Source organism: Peromyscus maniculatus, chromosome 19, assembly GCF_049852395.1.
Source record: "Peromyscus maniculatus bairdii isolate BWxNUB_F1_BW_parent chromosome 19, HU_Pman_BW_mat_3.1, whole genome shotgun sequence".
NCBI lineage: Eukaryota > Metazoa > Chordata > Mammalia > Rodentia > Cricetidae > Peromyscus > Peromyscus maniculatus.
In genome coordinates this window covers 24,484,191-24,510,188 of record NC_134870.1, presented here as the reverse complement: position 1 = coordinate 24,510,188, position 25,998 = coordinate 24,484,191, and the positions used below count along the sequence as shown (strand labels likewise).

At 43.9% G+C, this 25,998-nt stretch overlaps 1 protein-coding gene and 1 long non-coding RNA gene across 25 annotated transcripts in view; one reads left to right on the top strand and one right to left on the bottom strand.

The window, feature by feature from the left end:
• Positions 1–24,758, top strand: part of Brd8 (bromodomain containing 8) — a 47,170-nt gene extending 22,412 nt beyond the window's left edge. For 10 of the 24 annotated variants that reach the window (XM_076554954.1, XM_015996615.3, XM_015996618.3 and 7 more), the window contains 6 exons: positions 5,018–5,302; positions 9,108–9,265; positions 15,776–15,865; positions 17,180–17,248; positions 23,644–23,821; positions 24,372–24,758. In XM_076554954.1, the coding sequence (XP_076411069.1) occupies positions 5,018–5,302; positions 9,108–9,265; positions 15,776–15,865; positions 17,180–17,248; positions 23,644–23,821; positions 24,372–24,422 (831 nt within the window). In that variant the 3' untranslated portion in view covers positions 24,423–24,758. Of the gene's footprint in view, positions 1–548; positions 906–1,288; positions 1,691–5,017; positions 5,303–9,107; positions 9,266–12,477; positions 12,716–15,775; positions 15,866–17,179; positions 17,249–23,643; positions 23,822–24,371 lie in introns of those variants that run through there. The other 14 variants (XM_076554961.1, XM_076554962.1, XM_076554960.1 and 11 more) reach the window with 5 other exon arrangements.
• LOC121823955 (uncharacterized) lies at positions 4,955–25,714 on the bottom strand. The gene is made up of 3 exons (XR_013046027.1): positions 25,573–25,714; positions 15,186–15,306; positions 4,955–5,179 (listed from the first exon to the last, which is right to left on the bottom strand). It is a non-coding gene; the product is annotated as an uncharacterized LOC121823955 (long non-coding RNA).
• Between the last annotated feature and the right edge of the window lie 284 nt (positions 25,715–25,998).

Sequence of the window (25,998 nt, the reverse complement as noted above, 5' to 3'; positions counted from 1 at the left end):
AGATCATTGGACAGCCTTTGAGGGCCTTGTTGTTTTCATCTGTGATAGAAGTACTAATGAGTTGAGTGCAGGAGGGTCAGGGCGTGCCTAGGCTATGGCCTCGGACCCCGTCTCCAAAGAGAGCAGGAGGAGGAGTACTAGAGAGGTGCTCAGAAGTTAAGAACTCTGCCTGTTTGTGGAGAGGATCTGGGTTGAGTGTCCAGCAACCACATGGTGGCTCATACCTCCTCTAATTCCAGTTTCAAGGAATCCAAAGCCCTTTTCCGGCCTCCACAGGCACTGCACACTTGTGGTACACGAATACACATGCAGGCAAAACATTCATACACACTAAATGAAAATAAGTCTTTTTCAAAAAGGAAGAAGAAAGAATGAGATTGAGATACCTGTCTAGCCTACCTCACAGGGATGTTGTGAGGATAAACTAAGTTATGAAACTAACTTTAAAACAAATTAAAATGTTACACAAATGCAAGGTGTTATTTCTATTCTTACTGTTGGCTATTGGCAACTTATGTTCTAAAAATTTTTTAATCCTTGCATATTAGAAATGCAGAAATGGTCCGGCCCAGCAAAAGTGTTCACTAGTTCATCTTGCCTATAGACCTGTACCACAAACAGAACACTGTGATCGCTATTCTTTGTTATTGGCCTGCAACAGTGACTCTCGATCCTCATTCAAGTGGCTGGCTATTGCAAGGCCAGTTAATAGGATCTTTTATCTATCGAAGACAGCAAAGTTTTGCACAAGAGGAAGGAGCTGGGCTGCAGGGAGAGAGCAGCAGATGGAAAGAAGCCTGATTGTCCTGATCTCATGGAGAACATCTGTCAGGAGGTGCTAGGGAACTAGTGCCAGGGTCAGTCTGCAGGAAAGGCCTTTCTTATAGGGACCAGCAACTGGACAGGTATGTTAGCCAAGAACCTCACTACCCGCTGCCCTTTCTGCCTCTCTCACCTCTCATTTTCACTACCTGTTCTTTACACACAATTGGGGGCTGGGTGGGATGACTGGTAGTCATTCTGTGGGACCCCAGGTGAATTTTGAAGACCTTTATATTGACATGAGAAAGTACTCTCTTACAGTTCCACTCACAGTATCAGGTGTTCTTTTAGCTACTCTGTGGGAAAACAGAAAATCCTTCCACTTCATCCCTGTGGTAGTCTCTGTAGATTCTCCCCCCAGAAGTCAGATTCCCAGCGTTCCTGTTGTATGTCGTCTCTTAGTGTGTTACCAGCTCACTCATGTTCCTTCCTTCCTTCCTTCCTCCCTCCCTTCGGTGTTGTCTAGGACGGGGGAACCAGGGGACGCCGCTGTGCCATTGAAGCAGATATGAAGATGAAGAAGTGAAGCCTCAGAGTCCCCTCTGAGCTGAACCTGAACTAGGAATAAACAAGATCTAGCGTGGGGCTTGTGGGCTCAGGTCCACACTTGATCTTAGTCAAAAGGCTGAGAAGCAGTATGGGCCCAGAAGAGAAGGTGCCTGGGCCAGATGCCATGAGTTGAGAAAAATCTCTTTTCAGAGAGTTGGAGTAGCACAGTTGCCCGTTTTAGGGCAAAAATCATGGGTTGTGTTAATGCCCTAATGTGTAGCTAGCGGATTGTAGCCAATTTGTACTGTCTTGTGAAGTGTACAGACTTTTTTAAAAAATAAACCTGTGAAGCGTGTGTATATAACAAACAGAAGGAAAACTCTGGCCTTTGGTGTGTCCTTTGTGTTTGAAATGTGTTTTCTTCACCATGATAACTAATCATGTGGGCTAAGATTGTTAGAGCTGAGAAGTGGTCTTAGAAGCTGCCTGCTGCACCTGAGAAGAGGTGAGTAACCAAGTCTAAATTCATAATTAGTGTTTCTAAAAGAACTAATTGTGCAATAGGGCTGTTGGATTGGGCTTTTCTTGAATATTTGGAAAATGTTAAGGTTTTCAGGATCTAGTTCATGTTATTCCTTGCGGATTAGAGCATGGACAAAGGCAGCAGAGTGTCAGGAATGGGTTGTGCCGGGACTGTCTTTGCCTGTGTTATTGTTATTTCTATCGGTAGAATGCTTGTACAATAAGTGTGTGTGAGTGTGTGTGTGTGTGTGTGTGTGTGTGTGTGTGTGTGTGTGTGTGTGTGAGAGAGGGAGGGAGGGAGGGAGCGAGCCTAGAGCTCAAGATCCTCTAATTTCAACTTCCCCAGTAGCTTGGATTATAGGTGTGTGTGCCACACTGGGCTAAGAGTGCTTAGAAACAACAGCAACAGCAACAAGTCATTGCTAAGTTTGTTTGTGTGAAGGTTAATCTCGGAAAGTTTAGGGCTGGGACTATATTTTGGTAGTGTAACTGTACAGCTCTTGGCTAGTGTCCTTGGCAGTCTCCGTGCTGGGAAAAAACAACATGGTGGCTCATACCAGTAATCCTAGCACTTGGGAAACTGAGGCAAGAGGACAGCTGGCAGCCTGAGGCTAGCCTGGACTGCAGAGGGGAGGGAGGCGGTCTCAAAACAGTGTACTGGTGGGGCTTGCATGACGGACGTCTAGTAGGTTCAGGTACCTGCTGCCATGCCTGACCACCTGAGTTTGATCCTGGAAACCACATGGTGGGAGGAAAGAACTGACTCCTGTGACCTCCACACACACAGTGGCATGTGCATTCTTGTATGTATACATGGATGTGTGCACACAAATGTAATTAAAACTTTTTAAATGTGTTAAGACCATGTGACCTCAGTTCTATCCATACTAATTTCTGTTACTAAATAAAATATTCTTTCAGCAGTAAAATGAACTAGTATGAACCTTTTTAAAAATAAAATTAATAATAGGACATGCTTTAGTTCTTTATTCTTTCTTGAGGGAAAAGGTTTAAGAAGAATATACCTAAAGCTAGGTATGGTAGTGCACATCTTTAATCCCAGCATTCGTGAGGCAAGGGCAGATGGATCTCCTGTGAGTTCGAGGCCAGCCTGGTCTACATAGTGAGTTCCAGGCTAGCCAGGGCTGCCTAGTTGAGACCCTGTCATTTAAAAAAAATAAAATAAAATAAGTAAAAAGGGTCAGGTCTTAGTGCCTAAAATAGGACTGTTTATAAAATTTGAGGGTTTGGGATGTAGCTTAGAGTGAATGGAGGAAGCCTTGGGTTTGATGCCTAGTCCTTCATACACCATCGTGACAGAAGTCTGTAATCCTGGACTCAGCAGGTAGATAAAGATAAAGCCGATAATAGCTGGCTACTAGCAAAATTTAGACCACCCCAAGATACATAAGACCCTGTTCAAAAATGTAAAATTTGTTAGGCTAAGGGAGAAGTTAGTCTTTGAAATGAAATCGAATTCAGTCAGTCCAGGAGTTAGAATATGAAATAAGTCTCAAAGCAGTCCACAAACTGACATGTGCTACAAACGAAGCCACTGGGAGTTGGAAAACTGCTAGTCACGGGTGTGCATGTCTTTAATCCCAGCACTCCAGAGGCAGAGGGAGGTGGATCTCTTGAGTCACAAGCCAGCCAGGGCTGCATGGTGAGACTTGGCCTCAATAAGTAAAATTTAAAAAGTTTTTAAGTTGGAAAAGTTTGTGAATAAAGTACATTAAAGGTAAATTTTCAGTTGGTAGAAAAGCTGATACATGAGCTTCCAAAGGTAGTAACTGTTGGGGGCAAGACTAAGGAGACATAATTAGGACTCAGGCTATTGGAGCAATAAAGTACAGACAGATGAAAGACATTCCCCTCAATGGTGGAAAGCTAGGCATGGTGGGTGAGTTTGTAATTCCAGCCAGCACTTGTGAAGCTTAAATAGAATTTTGAGTTTGATGATATAGCAAGACCCAAACAAACAAACAAAACACCACCAACAATACGGGGTGGTGGTGGTGTGGAGAAACGGAGAGCATGTACTGCTCTTCCAGAGAGACTGAGTTCCTAGCACTCCACCAGGCAGCCCCCAACTGCCTCTAACTCCCATACCTGAGGAGCCTTGTCACACAGGCGTATACACATTAACAGTAATTTTAAATTTTTTAAAACTCAAGGGAGCAACTTGAACAGAGAAAAAAGTTGAAACTTTAAAGGAATTAATGACAAAGCAGAAGACCAAGCAAGAACTCAAGAAAAAAAAAAATCTATTGAAAGCTGTAGCTAGATGCTGGGGTGTAGCTAGCTTACCTACTATGTGCGAAATCCTGGATTCCATTCCTAGCACCAAGTAAAACCAGGTCGTTCTCAGCTGCCTACTGAATGTGAGACTAGTCTACAAGAGACCCTGTCTTTAAACGGAAGAAAAAAGAAAAGTGCAAAAAACAATGTAATGAACAAGAGGAGGCGGTTAAAACTGTTTTGGGCTGGAGAGATGGATCAAGAGTTAAAAAGAGTGCTTGCTGCTCTTCCAGAGGACCTGAGTTTAAGTCCCAGCACCTACATCAGGTGGCTTTACCACCATTATAATCCAAGGGATCCAATCCCTCACTCTGCTGGCCCATGGACATCTGCACATGCATGGCATTATTCACATACTTGCACACACATGGCATTTATGCACACACCACGTAACAATAATAAAATTTCCAAATGAATAAAAAAGTGTTTCTGTTTTTATTCTGACAGTCAGATATGACCAGAAGGATGCCAAAGGTAACCATGATTGTTTTGAAACTAATGGTTAATAAGTTCATAATAGATTAAAATGTGTATACTCTGAGGAAAATCTTTATTCTCAAGTTTATTGCCTTGTGGTTGTGTTCATGGATGATTTGTGATAAAGCAAGTCTGTTAAGGCAGGTATGCTTCAATCCCCACCACCTTTTTGGAGATGAAGATCTCCAAGTTTAAAAATGGGGTAATACAAACCTGAAGTTTTTTTTTATCCAAAAGATAAAATTTTCATCTAATGTCTCCCTTTAGCTGGCTCTTATGCCTCCTAATGAATAGAAATTTCTGGACCCTTTCTATGAACTTGAAAGATAGGGGTGTATTGAGAGTGTTTATTTTAATTTGTTTTGTTTTTATTTGAGTTAATTTAATGCATTTTTCTGTATGTTTCCAGATGGGGTGTGAGTGGGTTTGGTTGGATTCTGGACATGACTATCGTGATGACTCTGAGCTGAGCAATGACTGCAGGTCCCTCTTCAGCTCCTGGGACTCCAGTCTGGACCTTGATGTGGGCAGCTGGAGGGAAACTGAGGCTCCAGATACGGAGGCTGAAGACCTAGAGGAAAGCAGCCCCGAGAGAGAATCGAGTGAGTTTCTTGTGGAAGATGTGGAGAGTGAAGAACCTCAGGAGGAGGCCGAGCAAGGCAGCAGCCAGAATCCCCTCCACTCCCTCTCCGAGGTAAAGGGGAAGCTATGATTGCCACAGCTGGAAAGACCCGCACTTCTTTCCCTCCCTCTTCCCGCTTCCCCTCCCCTCCCCTCCCCTTCTCTTTTCCTTCCTTTTGAGATCCGATCTGACTACTTAGTCCTGGGAACTCTGCCTCAGCTTCCCCAGGGCTGGCATTCCCAGGGGTGCACCGCCCTGTCCCACCAGCTTTTTACCAAATGCTTCCCTTGCATAGTCCTGCTACGATTAGTAGTTTACTGAAACAGAGGCTCAGGGCCTAAAGAGATGATGAGTCAGTGGTTAAGAGCACCTGCTGCTCTTGCAGATGCCTGGGGTTTGGTTCCCAGCACCCACATCAGGCAGCTCACAAATGCCTGTAACTCCAGTTCCAGGAGATCAGTACCCTCTTCTGGCCTCTTTGGATACCCACATAAATGTGTCCTATGCTCAGAAACATGCACACATATATGTAAATAAAATTAAAAACTTTTTTTTTTTGTATGTATGTTTGTTTGTTTCTTTGAGGCAAGGTCTCACTCTGCAGCTTTGGCTGTCCTGGAACTCACTATGTAGACTAGGTTGGCCTCAAACAGATCTGCCTGCCTCTGTCTCCTGAGTGTTGAGACTAAAAGCATGTACCACCATGCCCAGCAAATAAAAATAAATCTTTAAAAAATAAATACAAGTTCCACTATGGCAGTGGCTGGTTGATTGCTATGCCCTCAGCACTTGGTGCTGATGTAGAATATGGGACAAAAGTGTAGTTGGCAATGGGATGTCTTAAATGCACATCTTTAGCCCCTTGGGTCTTAGGAAGTAGAATTTTTATATGCAGGGCTGCTTTATGATGAGTATTCTTGCTATTTGTTCAAGTGTCATTACCTTGGTTAAGGGCTGAGGACCAACAGATTGGAACAGTGAATTTATATTTATTCTGCAGCTGAAAATATTCAATAGAATGTACATCAAGTTCAGCAAGTATCTAGTTCAAATATCACCACTTCTATAGAAGAAAGAGATTTTAAGTTTTCTAGACAGCTACTTCCAATTAATCACAATTGGCACTTGAGATTAAAAATTATACCATAATCAAAAAGAGCCAAGAACTATGTCTACATGTTCACCACAACTAACCCAGTGCCTTTGATAAAATTTAATTGAATAATCAAGTGGGTTAAATCTAGTTGCCATCTAAGACATCATACTGATAGTGCGAGCATGTGGTATCACTGAGGTATGGATGCTGTTTTCCGCTGCTGTTCCACTGCATCTAATAATAAACTTTGATTGCAGGTAGCTTATTTAGTGGAGCCATTGTGCATTAGCAGCAAAGAATCAAGGGAAAACTCTTGCCCTTCGTCTGGTTGGTACCAGGCAACAGGAGAGGAAGGAAATGGAAACTACCAAAGTGAAAGAGGAGCCCTGCAGACAGACTGAAGAGCTTGTAGCCAAGCTAGACTCGGTGGCTTGAAAGAAGCTACTGAGAGAATATGGAAAGCCAGAGGCAGCTCCAGCCCCCACAGATACTATACCATAGAGGGGCTACCCACAGAGAGTGAAGAGGGAAACCGTTTCAATCACCTGGTCTTCCTAACTCCAGTTAGTGGAACTTCCTGGGTCCAAAGCGCCCTGTGATCTATAGTGTGTTAGTGGATATTCAGAACCCTGTTTTCTCTGCTCCACACAGATTAAATAGTGTTCTTCTTTAAAGATCTTTTTTGTTTTGTTTTGTTTTGTTTTGTTTTGTTTTTCAAGACAGGGTTTCTCTGTGTAGCTTTGCGCCTTTCCTGGGACTCACTTGGTAGCCCAGGCTGGCCTCGAACTCACAGAGATCCGCCTGGCTCTGCCTCTTGAGTGCTGGGATTAAAGGCGTTCTTTAAAGATCTTATGGTGAGATTTGGATGTAAGAATTCAGCCGGACATTGTAGCACACCCTGTAATCCCAGCACTTGGAAGGCAAAGGCAGGAGGATCAGAAATTCAAGGCCATCCTTGGCTACACAATGAATTTGAAACCAGCATGGGCTATAAGACACCCTGTCTTAAAACAAAACAGTGCTGGGGGTGAGCTAATTGGTAGATTGCTTGCTTAGCATGCATATAACGCCTTGAGTTGGATCCCTAGCTGCAAATAAGCAGGGCGTAACGATGCACATGTGTAATCCCAGCAGTCAAGAGGTAGCAGCAGGAAGAGCAGAATTTTGAGGTTATCCTCAGCTGCATCTAAGTCCAGCCTGAGGTAACTAAGAGTGGGTTGTAAACAAAGGAGACAGCTGAGCCGAGTTCAGTGATGCACACAGCCACTCAGGAGGCTGAGGTGAAGGACTATTTGACTGGGGGCTGAGATCTGCCTGGGCAAGACAGTAAGACCTGTCTCAAAACCAATAAATAGCTAAATCGGAAAATGAGATGGCTTAGCAGCTAATGGTGTTCACTACCAAGTCTGAAGACCCAGGTTCAGTCCCCAGAACTCACATGCTGGAAGGAGGAAACTGATTGCTGAAAGTTGTCCTCTGATCTCCACGTGTGCTTGTGTGTGTGTGTGTGTGTGTGTGTGTGTGTGTGTGTGTGTGTGTACAAGTAAACATAATTAAAAACTGAAAATACAGGTGGTGGTGGCACATGCCTTTAATCCCAGCACTCCAGAGGCAAAACAACAAAAACTAAAAAAACAAATAAATAAATAGGGAAATAAAAAGATAGCTCATGTCAAGTACAATGCACGGCTCGTAATTATTATTATTGGGTGGTGGTGACTCACACCAGCACTCTGGAGGCAGAGGCAGGTGGATCTCTGAGTTCAAGGCCAGCCTGGTCTACAGAATGAGTTCAAGGACTGCCGGGACCACACAGAGAAACCCTGCCTCAAAAACCCAAAGAAAAATTGTTATACAGATGGAGTTGTCTCCTGTTTGATCACAGCCACAGCCATCTGTCCTTATGTCCTCAGCATTTCACCCCAAACAGGTAGAACAAAGAGTCAGAGGATTATTTTCAGCAGATGAGAACCACAGCAGGAAATCACCTTCCAGAGTGAAAGTCTGAGCTAAAGGGCAACAGCCTCCCATTTTAACCTCATAGCCTCATGCTGGGACAGTAGGGGTGGTCTCTTTCCTGGAACAGGCAGAGGGTTTCTTAGAAGATGTCTTTACCCCTAATTAGTTTGTAACAACTAGATGCACTAAATGTGAGAGGACACAGAAAGGTTGAAAAAGTTAGTAGGGAAAGGGCAGTGGTACTCTGCTTGTCCTTATCAGGGAAGTGTCCACCCACAGGCGTTGACTAGAGCCTGCTGAGGCCTATGGTACTTTCTCTTTTCCTGGTGGGGATAGAGCCCAGAGCTTCAAGCGTGCTAGTCAAACACTTTACTGAGCTACAGCCCAGTTAGCCACGTCACACCCAGCTCCAAGCCCTCTTATTTAGCTTTCCCACTGTTCCCAAACTTGCCATTTTTATCCTAACATTTGTTTTAGCCTTAACATAATCAGTACATTTGGAATCTCACTGTTAATAGCTAACTTTAAGACCGCAGGGTTGGGTTTTGTTTTTGTTTGTTTGTTTGTTTGTTTCCCTATAGAGGTCAACATCAAATTTAGAATTAAGTATACTTTTTCATTTTGGGGACATTTTTAAATTGTTCAGGTTATCAATAAACTTTATTGGTTTGTCTAACAAAGTCACCTTGTTCTCATTTTTCTGGTGCTGTATAGAATTGGCCTCTCCTCACCTTAAGGTCTACCTTCGCTTAGTCTGTGTAAGTCGAGTTATGGTGCAGCTAGAATAGCTCTAAAGTTCCCTGTGCTTCTTGGATTTCCCAGGGGGAGGCTCAGCAAGACTCCAAAGAGGAGGACCAGGGTGAAGGGGATGCTTCAGATGTGGAAGACCAGCCCCCTTTAGGTGACTATGATGATGGCGTGGGCATTCAGGAAACTCCCCTGGTGGATATCCTTTACAACTGTTCCAACTCCTCACAACTGTAAGTATAGGGCTGGGGTGTGACTGAATGGTAGAGTGCTTGATTAACATACTCAGGATACTGAATGTGATCCCCAGCGTGGCTAGGACCTCTAAGCATAGGTCTCCATCCATGATTGTTAGGATTCATACTTTTATTTACCTCTCTGGGTAGTTACTTGAATCTGTTACCATGAAATGAATTATTTTATAAGGTTTTAAAGATGTCACAGGTGGAAACCACAAAGAATAATTTTTTGAACAAGGTTCTCAATATGTCACCAAAGCTAGCCTGACTTCCTGAGCTCAGGTTAAATTTAACATACTATAAATAGAAGTTTACAAGCCTGTTGGAGCTGGAGAGATGGCTCAGTGGTTAAGAGTGCTTGCTGCTTTTGCAGAGCACTTAGATTCAGTTATTGGCACCTATCTGGTGGCTCACAACTGCCTATAACTCCATTTTCATGGTAACTGACACCCACTTCTGCCCTTGTTAAGTACCAGGCACATACTCAGTGCTAATATATACATGCAAGCAAAACACTTATGCACTTAAAATTAAATAAACCTTAAAAACAACAAACAGCCTGTTTTGTTGATATTAAGAGTGCCTTCGTGGATGAGGTCGTAGCTCAGTGATAGAATGCTTGCTTAGTAGATGAAAAGCCCTAGGTTCAATCTCCAGCATTGGGAAAAAGACGGGGGAAAGAGTCTCTCTCTATCATACATAAACCTTCTCAATAATTACTAGTTTGATTTACTAAGGAAATGGTGCTCAGTGATCTACTATTATACAAACCAGACGTTTTTAAAAACTATTGAAACAGGGCCAGGAGTGCATGCCTGTGCTCTCACACTCGGGAGGCAGAGGCAGGAAGACTTTGCTTCAAGTTCAAGGCCAGCATGGTCTACTTAGTTCCAGGACAGCCAGAGCTACAGAACAAAACTCTGTCTCCAAAAATACATATTTTAAAAAATTATTATGTTTTTCTCCCCAGGACAGGGTCTCATGTAGCCCAGGCTAGCTTCAAATTAGCTATGTAGTTGAGGATACCTTGAACTATTGATCCTCTTATTTCTACCTTCCAAGTGCTAGGATTATAAATTTAAGCCATCATGCCTGGCTCTTTAAGATTAAAGTTTATGTTCTCCCTTTGTCTTGTATGTATCTTGGGAAATTGTTAATATAATTGTCTTACTTTTGTAGCTAATTGAGGGACTAAAGACCATATTTTATCTATCTATTTATTTTTAAATATGGTCTTACTAGGGAGCACCTGTGAGCCTGTGCCTTGTAATGCTCCTGCCTCTGACTCCTGAGTACTGGGATTACAGATATGCTCCACCACGTCCTCCTCAGACTGTTTTTGGAAAGCAAAAAATAGTGAAGCATGTTGGTACAGACAGACTGTAATCTTAGCACTCTTGGAGGCTGATGCTCCTGAACTACATAATGAACCTGGTTTTGTGTGATGTTATTACTGGGAAAATTCTAGCAAACATCTACTTACCTCAGCAGGGAACTGATCACAGACCAAAGTAATGATACCACCAAAGTCCACACCTTGGTGAACTAATGAGTTTATTAGGGTAATTTACAGGAATATGGGTGAGAGGTTACTTACTGGAGAATGAATATCTCAAAGGCAGCTGTATCACTGAAAGCCCAACCCATCATGGGTAACATCTCACAAAAGATGAAATCTTGGATCCCTCTGTACAACTTGTAGGCAGCTCAATAGATTGGAGAGTCTCCTTAGAAGTCCTTACTATTTATATAACTTTGGCAGGAGAGGAGCCTGTGAATCTTCTCAGTTTCAGGGACTTCCTGAGACTTGTCAGTTGTTTGCTTCCTGATCTTAATGAGCCTCTAATGAGTTAAAAAGGAAGTCCTTTTAGAACTTCCTGAGTCTTTTTCTTTGTTTTGTCTTGTTTTAAGACAAGGAATCAAACCTGGCTGTCCTAGACCAGGCTGAAACTCACAGAGATCCACCTGTCTCTGCCTCCCAAGTGCTGGGATTAAAGGCATGTGCCAACATGCCTGATAACTTCCTGAATCTTTAAGGAGTTTCATTTCAAAATGGAATGTTTCAATTCAGAGAAAATTGCATATATGAACAGAACAGAATATCAGTAATGATATCTGCTTAACCAAATATCTTTTTTTGTTTATTTGTTTTTGAACTAGGGTCTTATGGAACCCAGGCTGGCCTAGAACTCAATATGTAGCTGAGAGTAATCTTAAACTTCTGATCTTCCTGCCTCTACCCACTAAGTGAGGTTACAGGCTTGGCCAGTTATCTTAAGGGGAAATAGAAAGCTGAATTCTTATGTTAAAGCAGAAGTTTCAAACTCCTTTAAAAAACAGCCCCGTATCTGGGCTTGGTGTCTCACATCTATAATCCCAGAGCTCACAAGTTCTCTGGTTGACCTAAAAAGTGAAGCCCTCTGTCAGACAATAACACAACAACCGTCCCTGTAGAGGGGAGGTGGAGGAAAACCCCAAAGAGAGCCCGTTGATAGAGCTCTTGGCTAGTACACTCAAGGCCTGTGTTCTAGCATTGGAAAACAGAGACAGACAGAACAGGTGTTCTCCAGGCTCTTTTCTGTCTCCTGCTGAAGTCTGCACTGACTGACAGGACAGGAGACAGCCTCTGGGTTCTAGTCCTGCTACTAGTCACTAGTCCTGCAGTACTAGCCACTCCCTTGCTTTACTCTCAGTTATGTTGGCTGGTATTTGTCTCCATATGGGTAAAATAAAGGTTAGACAGATTCTTAGAATATGCGTAGGTGGTTAATTATGAGGTTACAAAACCTGCCACAGCATGTATAGTGGATACATTAAGTCTTTATTGTGAGGATGTATCAGTGAAGTTCTACAACCTAGTACAAAGAGCTATTGTTAATCTAGTCTGAGTGATCAGAAACTTAAGGCACGGATGCTGCTGTAACCAACCTCCCACCCACCCTCCTGTAAACCAACCTAATGACACTCACTGGGACACAGACATACACACACACACACACACACACACACACACACACACACACACACGGAAGTAGAGGTGAGGCTAACTGAGAAAAGGAAGGAGATGAAAAGCAGTTGAAGGAGGACAGAGATGGTAAGGGGTGGTGAATTTGATTGAAATCTATCAATGTGCGTGTATGAAAATGTAATGAAATCCATTATTATGTATAATTAATATATGCTAATAAAAACATTAAATAAAATAGGAATGGCTGGAGAGATGGCTCAGCAGTTAAGAACACTTGCTACTCTTGCAGAAGACCCAAGTTCGTTTCCCAGCACCCATATCCGGAGGCTCACAACCATCTGTACCTCAGCTCCAGGGAATCTGACACCCTCTTCTGGCCTCCTCTGGCACTGCACTCATGTACACAGAAACACACAGAATTACAAAACAAAAATAAAATCTTAAAAAATAAATAAAATAGGAAAAAAGAAAAGAAATTTGTTTTGTGCTTTAACTGTCTTATTTGGATAGGGTTCTGTAAATAATAGCATTTAAGGATAAGTTGAGTAAAGATCATAGTAAAATTATATGATTTGGTGGTATGTGATTTAGATCCAGGTGAGGCCAGGTGTGGTGGTACATGTCTTTAATCCCAGCACTCAGGATACAGAGGCATGTGGATCTCTGTGAGTTCAAGGCCAGCCTAGTTTACACAGCAAGTTCTGGGACATATCTGAGACCATATCTCAAAATAAATAAGTAAATAAATGGTTTACAAGTGGCTGGAGAGATGAAGCAGCAGTTATAAATACTTGCTGCTCTTGTAGAGGACTAGGGTTCAGTTCTCAGCACCCATATGGTGGTTCAAAACCTTCTGTAACTCCAATTTCAGGGCATCCAATGCCCTCTTCTGACCTCCGCAGGTACCAGGTACACACGTAGTACACATACATACATGCAATCAAAACATTTATACACATCAAATAAAAATGAATCTAAAAATTGACTCTAGATATAGTTGAAATAATACATAGTGAAAATAAATAGTTATGAGGAGGTATTAAAATTGAGCAGATAATAGGAATTATAGTTTCACATGGATTTATACCATCTGGTATACAATGCAAAATGAGAATATGACATTCTTTTTTTCCTGAGAAGGTCTCATGTAGCCCAGGCTGGCCTTGAATTCACTGTGTAGTCAAGGATGATGAAGTTCTGATCTTCCAGTTTCTATCTCCCAAGTGCTAGAATTACAGATATGCCACCATGCCTGATTTTGAGAATTTGGAAATCTAAGTATTAAGACAATCTCTTTCAAGGGAATAATACAGTATATAATGTCGAACATGTAATATATCATTTAACTTTGGAGTAAGCAGAAAGTCTTTATATCTTTTTCCTTTTTTTGTTTGTTTGTTTTTCGAGATAGGGTTTCTCTGTGTAGCCCTGGCTGTCCTAGAACTCATTCTGTAGACCAGGCTGACCTCAAACTCAGAGATTTGCCTGCCTCTGCCTCCTGAGTGCTGCAATTAAAGGTGTTTGTCACCACTGCCTGGCTCAACTGGGAAAATTATAAGGTGAGATAAAATATTGAACTGTTGTATCTCAAAAGAAAAGCAAAATAAAGTAAGACAATTTAGTGCAGGACAGGCCGTATCACGAGGAGAAAAGAATCTGTAGTAGGTAGATTTTAAAGATTATGGTAGCTAAGGATAGAGTTCAATGTAGAGGGCTTGCTTGCCCAGCCCACAAGAAGCCCCAGGATGAAAACACAAACAAACGAACATGAAGAATGAGGGCTGGAGAGAGGGCTCGGTGTGGAAGACACAGCTGCCGGCCTCTTGACGTGGGTTCAGTCCCCGGGCCCCACATGGGGAAGAAGAGAGCCAACTCCTGCTCCTGTCCTCTGACCTCCATGTGTATCTGTGCACCATGGTACCCACCTGTGTGCACACGCACGTGTACACACACACACACACACACACACACACACACACACATGCTATAGAGGAAATCGGAGGGAAAACGAAAACAACTAAGATCACTGTGCAAAGGAAGGCTGAGGGGCTATTGAGTAGCATGCAGGAGGGCTTAAGTTTAATCTCCAGAACAGGGAGGAAAAAGAAAAGTTCAGTTAGGAGACAGTTTGCATCCAGAACCAGTCTAGGGCAGATGGGCCCACTTCAGAACGTTAGAATGGAAAGCAGGGGTGGCCATTATCAAGAAGTTGATATGGAGAATGACATATTTCTACTGTGTAATGCAGCTACTCACAGCCTGATACAGGGAGGGATCCCCAGCTGCCAACAGGTTTCTGGGTACATTGTTCAGAGAGGAGCGGGTATGCATAGTGTGTTCAGGTAAGGGTCGTAGGCTGCCATGTGCATTCCTAGAAAGGGAGTGGTGTGTGTATAGCCCAAAGAAATGGACTTCCAGAGAGCTAAGCTTGCCTGCCTCTAATGAGGCATACAGGGGAGAGTGAAAAGGAAAAATATTTGCTCTCTAGCATTCAAATAAAACAGAGAATTCATTGATATGTCAGGAATAAATTAATAGTATCTACTACGTGTCTGGTGGTTCTAGGTACTTAGGAAGGAACACTGAGGTGGAGTCTCATGTAGCCCAGATTGACCTCCAGCTCGTTAGGTAGCCTTTCACCTCTGATCTTCCTCCTCCTGCTTCCAAAGTACTGAGTTATAGGTGTGCACCATTAGGCCCACTTCAAACTGTTGAACAGACCAATTCTGTAGAATCACAGGCACAAACCAGCAGGAGGTGACGAGGCACAGGTGACCTGTAATCCCAGCGTTTGGGAAGCCACCTTGGGCTAAACACAGATTTTCAGAATAGTCTTGACTACATAGCTGACCCTGCCTCCAACACCAGGGTGGGGGTGGGGAAGGGAAAGGGGAAAGGCACAAGCAGGCTCATATTGTAGTCTACTTTATAAGACAGTGACCTTACCCAGCACGGTGGCATCAGCCTGTAACTCAAGTGTTCTGGAACATGGAGGAAGGAGAGTCAGGGGTTCAGGGTCATCTTCAGTTTCATAGCTAGTTCAAAGCCAGCTGGTCTGCATGAGACCCTGTCTCAAAAGGAAAAAAAGAGGAATATAAAACAGTTAACCACTGCACTGGGTGGGAGTGATACTGTTTATCGTGGCTGGAGAGAGAGAGAACCCAGCAGTTAATAGCCCTGACTGCTTTTGTAGAAGACCTTGGTTCAATTCCCAGCACCCATATCGGGGAGCTCACAACCACCTGTCACTCCAGTACCAAGGGCAACCAGTGTCTCTGGCCTCCACAGGCACCGGTTCATTCTTGGCACACATAAATTCACACAGGCACACTCAGAGACACAGAAAAGAAAAAATGTTAAACATGCAGTTTACTATCCCTTCTAAGAGTATTAAGTACATCTTCATAGCTGTGATATTACATTCCTTCAAGTGTTTAATTAGGAGCACTGTGCCTTGGGAAGGCCTCGTTACCCATCTAGTGAGACGCAGTACTACTTATGAAGCGACTGTCTCTTTTCTGTCATATATCCTGTAGGAATGACCTAAGCCAAGGTGATCCTATTCAGGATCATTTCCTATTTAAGAAGACTCTTTTGCAAGTCTGGAAGATGATTGCCAGTCACAGGTAGGTTCCCAATGTGAGATTATCTCCAGAACCAAAACACGTACTTGGATATGAACACAGAAGGGGATATGTTCATCCTTCATACAAGTCATAACTGGAGTGGGAGTGTGGGTCTGCGACTCGGCTGCTGTGTGCCTGCCCAGCATGCAGGAAGTGCTAGGTTTCATCTGAACATAGCGAACACTGGCCAGGACCTAACATGCCTGTCATCCTAGCCTTAGGGAGATGGAAGAAGGATGATCACAAGTCGAAAGGCATTCTAGTTTGAGACAGGTCTGGGCTACAGGAGACTGTCTCAAAACAAAGAGGCCCCCAAACTAAGAACCAAACCATGGGTGAGACCTATCGCTATTTTATTAGTCTATAAGGAGTCGTTGCTGTGCTATTTGAATTGTCTCTAGAAATTTATTCCTAATACTTGATATTTTTGTACTTCAGATATAGATGCCTCCTTCCCATGTGGTGGCTTTTCCTTTCCACAGTAATAGATCCTCAGAGCTATGGGTGTGGCTCAGTTGGGAGAATGCTCACCTAGCATGTATGAAGCTCTAGACTCACTCCCCAGTGTTACAGATACCTGTCAGGTCTGGTGGTGCACACCCATCAAGGCAGGAGAATCACAACTACATGTTCATCCTTAGCTATATAGCAAGTTTGAGGCTAGCCTGAGCTACATGACACCCTGCCTCAAAACAAACAAATGGTTAGAGAGAGCTCAGCAGGTAAGAACACTTGCTGCTTTTGCAGAGGACACGGACTCAGTTCCCAGTGCCCACACAGTGGCTCACAACTATCTGTAACTCAAGTTCCAAGGCATCAGGTGTTCTCTTCTGGCTTCTGTGGGCACTGCACACGTGTGATGCACATATGTTCATGGAGGCAAAACATTCATACACATAAAATGAAAATAAATACTTTTAAAAGGGAAAGAAAAAAAACTAGAGTCTTGGAAACCTTGAACAAAGTTTTGAGTCCTTAACTAAAAGAGATTATGATAATAGTTAAAATATTTTACAGGTTGGGTCCCCCCTCCCTACCACTCTTGCTGTTTAGGGAGGTCAACAAAAAGCCATACATATGCTGTTTGTTTGTTTTTGCCCTGTAGCCTGGCTGGCCTAGAACCAGAACTCAATATGTAGTCGAGACAGGCCTTCCACTCTTGGTGATCCTCCTGTCTCAGTGTCCTTAGTGCTATGATGAACCACCATACCTCATTTACTCTGTAGTTTGAAGTATTCTTGTTATGAGCCACCCTGCTCCTTTAGAGTGATTCGCCAGGGTTTCTTTATCCTCTTTGGGTTTATTTCTTAACAGGTTCAGCAGTCCATTTCTGAAACCTGTGTCAGAAAAGCAGGCCCCGGGATACAAGGATGTGGTGAAAAGGTCAGTAGGAGAGGGACTAAGTGTGGTTGGTTGCCGTTTATTTTTGAGACAGTGTCTCATGTAGCCTAGGCTAACTTCAAACTGGCTAGGTAGCTAGGTAGCTGAGGATGACTTTGAACTTCTGACCCTCCTGACTCCCAGTTCCCAAGTTCTGGGGTTACAGACATGGACTACTATGCTCATTTTTTGTGGTGTTGAAGATAAAACCTGGGCTTAGTGCATGCTAGGCAAGCGCTCTCCAGCTGTGCACCTTCCTAGCCGGGTTCTCTGCTGCAAGCACTCTCCAGCTGTGCACCTTCCTGGCCTGGTTCACTGCTGCAAGCACTCTCCAGCTGTGCACCTTCCTAGCCGGGTTCTCTGCTGCAAGCACTCTCCAGCTGTGCACCTTCCTGGCCGGGTTCATTGCTTTTTCTTTTGTTCGTTTGTTTTGCTCTGTGGATTGCCTGTAGCCCAGACTGGTCTCAAATGGTTGAAGCTGACCTTAAATTCCTAATCCTCCTGCCTCTCCCTCTGAAGTGCTGGGATTACAGGCCTGAGCCACTACACCAGGCCCTTGTTGCTTTTATGTCTGTCTTTCCATTCTTTATTTCCCATCTACTAGACTATATATCTTATTTACAGTACTCAAACTCAAGATGTATTCTACAGCCAATCTAAGCCAGTTTGGCTTAAAAATTGTTTTTGACATTTAAGTGGGGGGAAAAAAAGAAACATAAAAGCTTAAGTTGTTTATCTAAGAAAATGTTTTAAGGTCTAAAAAGATATTTTTTGGATGGTAATACAAGTTATGATAGAAAGTGATTTAGGTATAAAACTTTGGACTCATCAAGATAGGAGAGATAGTGGAGTGTTTTCTCTGAATTTGCCTAATACAAATGGACTGGACATTGTGAATATTAAAAAAATAATAAATATAAAAAATGGTTTTTGATATGCTTTCTACTCCCTGCCCAATATTAGCTAGATTGGTTTAGAACTTGTGGGTTTAAGTGATCTTCCCATTTCTGCTGCTCTGTTAACTGAGACCACAGATTTTTGAGACAGTCTCATGTGGCCCAGGATGGCCTCAAACTTAGCTGAAGTTGATCTTGAAGTCTCCAGCTTCCTGCTTCTACCTCTAGAGTATGGAATTACAGGTGTTGTTATTATTATTATTATTATTATTATTATTATTATTATTATTATTATTTGTTTTGTTTTAAAATCTGTTTGGTTGCTAACTGGAGGTATTTCTGCCTCAGTCTACTAACTGCCTAGTGCTACAGTTACATATGTGTGCACCCATCCCTGTTCCTTCCACATTTGACAATATTTTTTAAAGAAAACTTTAAGAGGGACCCTGTGTTCATTCAGGCAGTTAGTATTAGACATGCTAAGATAAAGCTGTTAAATGGAAATTCAAAAACATTGTTGGGTGCTGTATTTTGGATGTTAGCATAGTTAATCTAAAATGCTGCCATTATGGAGATGGCCCAGTTGTTAAGAGCATTCAATTGCTCTTGCAGAGGACTCAGATTCAGTTCCCAGTACCCACATGGTGGCTCACAACCATCTGTAACTTTGGAGTTAAAATTCCAGGGACTCTGCCATCTTCTGGCCTCCACAGGCATGAGACATGCACATGGTGTGTAAGTACCACATAAACAAATAAAGTAAAAATAAATCCAAAACTATTTTAAAATGCTGTCATAAAACAATAGAATCTAAAAGGTTATGAGAGGGATGGTAGATCTCTGTGACTTGAGGCCAGCCTGGTCTACAGAGTGAGTTCCAGGACAGCCAGGGCTACACAGAGAAACCCTGTCTTTCGAAGAAGGAGGAGAAGGGGAAGAGGAGGAGGAGGTGGAAGAAGACGACGAAGAAGGAAGAAGAAAAGGAAAAGAAGAAGAAAAGTTCCATAATTTTCCCAAGCAGTACCACCAGCTGCACACCAAGTACTCCAATACCTGAGTCTATGGGGACACTTAAAACATTAGTCAGTCCCTGTTCCCATAAGTTCATGGGGACAACTTAGTTTACCCTTCTAATAAACATTCAGTCAAACTTCAAAAATCCCCATAGTCCCTAACAGTGCCAACACTCAAAAGTTCAAATTCTCACCTGAAATATTGAAAACTTGGGGCCGCCACTCTTCTAATTAATTTGTATGTTTGAGACAGGGTTTTACTGTGTGGCTCTAGCTGGCTTGGAACTTGCTATGTAGTCTAGGCTGGCCTTGAACTCCAGAGATCTGATTGCCTCTGCCTCCTGACTGCTAGGATTAAAGGTGTGAGCCACCACACCTGGCTTTTTGATTTTTTTAAATTTATTTAACTTTATTTTATGTGCATTGGTGTGAAGGCGTCAGATCTACTGGAACTGGAGTTACAGACAGTTGTGAGCTGCCATGTAGGTGGTGGGAATTGAACCCGGGTCCTCTGGAAGAGCAGCCAGTGCTCCTAACCCCTGAGCCATCTCTCCATCCCCGCTTTTTTTAATTTTTTAAAATAGTATTGTTATTATCGTTGTGATTATGTGTATGTGTGAGCATGTGCGCACACACGCTCACATTGATATATGTGCTACAGGTCATTGGACAACTCTTGGCAGTCAGTGTTCTCCTTCCTCCATGGGTTCCAGGAAATGAGCTCAGGTGGTCAGGCCTGTACAGCAAGTATGTTCATTTACCTGCAGAGCCGTCTTGCCAGCCCATCTCCTAATTGTGACCCCATCAATAAAAAACGAACTCTGTACTTCCAATATGCAATGGCACGTGGTGTACATTCCTACCTTAAAAGGGAAGACTGGGGCATAGCAAGGAAAGTCTGGACCAAAGCAAGCCTGAAATCCAGGAGGGCAGACAGCATCCCTGTAGCTCTCTGTTCGGCCCCTGGTGCTCTGATGTTCCGCGGCGCTCCGAAAGCTGTGCTGTCTGCATACAGCACAGAGAGGTTCTCTCGTGGGCCAGCGCCATTCCATGCCTGCATCTGTCTTGAGTAGTGATGTCAGGGTCCTAGCATCTCATATCCTGGCATCTTGCTTACAGCCTAGACTCTATCTTCACAGCCTCACACAGGGCAGCTCAGCCACTGCTGCAGCTCCACGGCACCGTACTGTCTCGGTGCAGAGTAAGAGGCTTCTCTTTAATGGCACCCATCTCTTGAACAATGAAAGGTGTATTCTTATCTGCACTCTCCTCCTTCACAGCTCTAATCTTGCTTGTGCGTCCTTCCTTGACAAGCTTCACAGTTGCTTTGCTCCACTTGCTGCTCTGTCTCACTCCGGATGATGGAGCAGTGAGCAGTGAGCAGTGAGCAGTGAGCAGTCTCGTGTTTTCCTGCCTTGAAAGCTCCTCTGCAGACAGAGTAGTCCAGGACTTTCTAAGTCAGCCTCCTCAAGTGCCTAGACATTGCAGAAAATAGCCAAATTCTTTGCCAGAATAAAACCTGAATGGCCTCCAGGCCAGTTCCCAATAGCATCCTTGTTCACCTCTGACTCCTCGTGAGCCAAGCCTCTACAGTCTGCACTTTTCTCTGCTCCTTTGTCTTACAGACTCCTTCCCAGAAGAGCCTCTACAGTCCTTCTTACGGCAGTTAAGGCTTTTCTAGGCCAAATTTCCAAGCTCTTTCACCTCCTTCTCCCAAATTAGTTTCAAACACCTAAGAACCTTACAGTCAGGCTTACCAGCAATTGCCCCCCCTCCTGGTACCAGTTTCTGTCTTAGTTACTTTCTGTTGCTGTGATAAAATACTCTGGAAAAATCAACTTAGCCAGGTGGTGGTGGCACATGCCTTCCATACCAGCACTCAGGAGGCAGAGGCAGGCAGATCTCTGTGAGTTTGAGGCCAGCCTGGTCTAGGACAGCCAGGACTACACAGAGAAACCTTGTCTCGAAAAACAAAATAAACAAATCAACTTAGACCTGGGTGTGGTGGTGTACTCTGAGCAGCCGAGGCAAGTGGACTTCTGGGAATTCTGGCCAGCCTGGTCTACATAGAGAGTTCTAGGACATCTAGGGCTACTTTAAGAGATTCTGTCTCAAAAAACAAACAAACAAACACATTAAAAAAACAACAACCAACAAAAAAGGAACTTAAGAGGTCAAAGGGCTTATTTTGGCTTACAGTTCCAGAGGGATACAGTCAGGGAAAGAATGGCGGCAGGAACAAGAGGCTGGCTGGTCCGCAGGAAGCAGAGAGAGAACAGGAAGTATGTGTTCCCTCATGACATACTTCTTCCAGCGGGCCTCTACCTTCTAAAGGTTCCACAACTTTCTCAAGCGGCACCATGGGCTGAGGCCCAATTATTCCAATGCGTGGACTATAGGGGATACTTCACATTCAAACCACAGTATTGACCCCTCTGATTCTGATGACAAAGGCCAGTTGGGTTCTGCAAAGTACGGACAGTTGCCAGCCTTTCTTACCATCTGGCCTTTGGAGTCTCAGGTCTGTGTATCTGTGTGTATTCCTTGTGATAGTGTGTGTTTTTTCACAATAAGCTTTTCCTCTTTGTCTTCTGGGGGCATTTTCTGGAACATTTCTTTTCAAGAGCTTTCCCTTCAACTCTGAAATTTCTTCTCTTTTTCTAGTAGGGGTTTCTGGCACAGCAGGAACCTCCTTTTTCTTCTCTTTGGCACCTCCATGGTTATAGCCAGGAAAAAGCAGCATGTAATCTCTTCAGACCTCAGTTTCTTCATCTGTCAAATGGAAAGCATAATTACCTGTCCTCTCTCTGGAAAGTGAGGCAGGAATATCACGAGTTGAAGGCCAGCAGAGGCTATGGCGAGAGAGAGACAGCCCTCCGGCTTCTGCTCCTCGGGTGCAAGGGTATGCCACCATGCCCAGCACAACCCTGACTCAAAAACTGTGCTAACAGTGGCCCTGAGATCCTGACTCCCTGTGACAGTGCAGGAGGACAGCCAGTTCAAGGCCTGCCTGGCAATGTCACAAGCTCTTGTGTCTAAAAAGCCAAGAAAGGGCCGGACAAAGGCTTAATGAGAAGGGACTTGCCCAGTATGTGTGAGGCCCACCTAGGTCAGTGGTTCCCACCTTCCCAACGCTGCGACCCTTTAGCACAGCTCCTCATGTGTGGGGACCCCAACCATGAAATCATTTTGTTGCTACTTCATAACTGTAATTTGGCTACTCTTATGAATCATAATGTAGATATCTGATATGCAGGATATCTGATATTCAACCCCTGTTGAAAGGGTTTGGGGGTCTTGACCCACAGGTTGAAAACCACTGCCCTAGGTTCAATACCCTGTGCCTCCCAAATGATGATGATGATGGTAAGTAATATCTACATTGTATGTTTATTGAGAGGATTAACTTACCATAGAATGTGCTCAACATAGTGTTTGGCCTTTATAAAGGATCAGTATCTGCAGCTGCTATTTTATTATTTTATGAAAATTGTTATCTTTGCCACTCTTGTAGTTTGCTTCCCATTGCTGTGATAAACATCATGACCAAAACCAGCCTGTGGGAGAAAAGGGTCTATCTATTCCATCAACCAGGGAGATCAGGCTGGGAACTCATCAGGAACCTGGAGACAGGAACTGAAGCAGAGGCCATGGAAGGATACTTCTTACTGGCTTGCTCCTCATGGCTTGCTCAGCTTACTTTCTTACAGAACTCAGATATTGTATGATATTTTGTTTGTGTTCTGACAAATAAAGCTTGCTGGGAGATCAGAGGGCAGAGCTAGCCACTAGTTAACCATAGAGGCCAGGCAGTGGTGGCACACATATTTAATCCCAGCAGTTGGGAGGATTATGCCTTTAATCCTAGGGAGGTAGAGACAGGAATGTAAGGCCGGTAGAGACAGGATCTCGGCCACTCATTCAGTCTGAGGATTCGTAGAGACAGGATCTTCCCCTCATTCGGTCTGAGATTTCATAGAGGTAAGAAGTCTCTGGTGGCTGGCTGCTCTGCTTCTCTGATCTCTCAGCATTCACCCTCAACATCTGAATCCAGGTTTTTGTTGTTAAGACTAATTAGGATTGTGCTTCACTCAGGACCATCTGCCCAGGAGCGGCACTAACCCACAGTGGGCTGGACCCTCCCACATCCATCATTAATTTAAAAAAATGCCCCAGACATGCCCACAGGCCAGTCTAATAGAGACGTTTTCTCAATTGAGGTTCCCTCTTCCCAGATGACCCCAGCTTGTGCCAAGTTGACAAAACAAAAACTAAAAACAAAATGAACTAGTGCAGCTTCTGTTTTCACCAAGAACAAGTTCTCAAAGAGCTTGTCATAGACACCACATTTTTTGTCTGTCTGTTTTGAGACAGTCTTACTCATGCTGGCTTGGAACTCACTGTGTAGCTCAAGCTGTCCTCAAACTCGTGAGAACTTCCTGCCTCAGCCTTCAGTTCATCAAGGTTTGATTTCCTCTTGCTCCTGCAGACCCATGGACTTAACAACCCTGAAAAGGAACCTGTCTAAGGGACGCATTCACACCATGGCTGAATTCCAGCGGGATCTGATGCTGATGTTCCAGAACGCTGTGATGTACAATGACTCTGACCACCACATATACCACATGGCTGTGGAGATGCAGCGCGAAGTCTTGGAGCAGATCCAGGTACTGGACCAGAAAGTGCTTCAGGGACAGGGAATATAGTCTCTGGAGTCTGGTTTATGATGCTTGTGTGACTAAAGGTGAAGTGGAGGTGACCTTGTGTCCTTGGAGCTTGTCTTAGAGATGACTGAAACATCTTAAGGATTGATGTCCCCTCAGGATTGGGAAGCTCCCTGTCTTCCATGTCTTAGAAGGTCCAGATTTAATACACAGTGGCATGAGGTTATCTGGGAAGGCCAGCAGCAAGATGGCAGGGAATGGGCAAGTGATGGGCACTTGTGCTTTCAGAGGCCCCAGTAAAGCTAAAAGCAGGTCAGTGCTGGATCCGCCGTCCATGTTCTGGTGGCTACAGCTGTCGGTACTGATGCACATGTAGAGTTCCCATCTTTGGGGAGAAGACCGTAAGTTCAAGGAGACATGTAAGGATTTCTCTTTGGGAAGCATCACACTTTAGCCAGTGTAGTCTTATCTGTTTGCCAATGCAAAAGATGAAATTGCACACTCTCTACGTGGCTTTAAGGTTCTTGGTTTGTGTCTGGCTTTGCTCCTGTAGGTGCTGAGTACTTGGTTAGACAAAAGGAAGGACTTGAGTAGTCTGGGGTGAGTGCCAGCCAATCCAGTGGATGAAGGAAGTCTGTTCTGTTAGCCTGGAACTGCAAGTCTGAATCCTTCTCAAGATTATAGCTCTCCTGAAGACTGGCCAGAGAAGAGCCGAAGACTTACTCCTTCTCCATTAGCTTCCCTAATAAGGATAAGAAGCCCTAGTTCCCTGCTGAGGAGTCAATGGTGCTTGCAGATATATTATTTTTAAAGGGGTGGGGGTGGGGTGCTGAGATCCCGATTTATGATGTAAATATTGCCCATATTTTTGTTGTGTAGACTTAGAAGTGATTTAATTGAATCTTTTGTTTCTCTATGAATAAATATTTCATAAACCAAAGATTTTGTTTGGTTTTTGAGGTGGGGGTCTCAAACCATTAAAACCCAGGCTTTCCTGGAAATCTCTATAGCATCCAGCTTCTACCTCCAATGGCGTGCTGGGATTAGAGGTATGTGCCACCAGACCACCAGACCTTACTGGGTTTATTTTTTGTTTTGTTTTGTTTTTGTTTTTGTTTTTTTAAAGACGGGGTTTCTCTGTGTAGCTTTGTGCCTTTCCTGGATCTTGCTCTGTAGCCCAGGCTTACCTCGAACTCACAGAGATCCACCTGCCTCTGCCTCCTGAGTGCTGGGATTACAGGCATGCACCACCACCGCCCTGCACAAAGACTGTTTCTAAATGATTAAAGAAGCTGGATCTAGAGGGGACTGCATCAAGTGTGAAATAAAGAAGGTATTGGCTGGGGATGTAGCTCAGTGATTAGTGCTTGTCTAGCGTGGGCCCTGGGCTTCATCCTCAGTACACCACCACCACCACCACCAAAAAAAGAAAAAGACAAAAAAGAAGGAAGGAAGGAAAGAGAAAATATGTCAAGAAATTAATAAACTTGACATGAATCTTTCATTTAATGTCTGGGAGGGAATGGAGCATGCTGAGAGGGGCGTCTGATTTATTTAATTTATAAAGTGCGGATAATTCAAGCATCCTTCAAGTAGGGATGAGGATGAAAGGAAATCAACTAGAGAGGGGCTGGCGCTAAGGCTCAGTGGGTGGGTAAAGAGGATCACACGCAAGCCCGACCACAAGAGGGCCAGGTCCATCCCTGGAAACAGTAAACACGGAAAGATCTGACTCCACAACGTTGTTTTCTTACCTCCACATCACATCACACACCAGCAGCAGCAGCAGCAGCTAATAAAGTTGTTTTTAAAATTATGAGAAAAATGTTAGAAATATGTCTAGTACTCTAAGACTCATAAAAAGAATAAAATTCGCGCGGCTAATTGCTACCCTAGATAAAAGACAGAGACTGAAAAACTCTGCTGGGATTGGCCCTCTGCAGCCACCGTAGAAAACCAGCTTCGGGTCTCTTAGCAACGGGGTTTGACAACACCAGAACGGAGGTGAGAGCTGGGAGGGTCTAGCCTGGAGATTTCCTAAGGACCTGGGGGGCCTACCTTGCAGTCACGCCTAAGCCTGTAAAAAGTGGTCCTTGCGGAGTAGGGGCCCTTCGCTAGGGCAGCCGGCTAGGGCCTTCCCCTACTGGAGAGCGGCACTGATACAGTCCATCCTCCTGCCT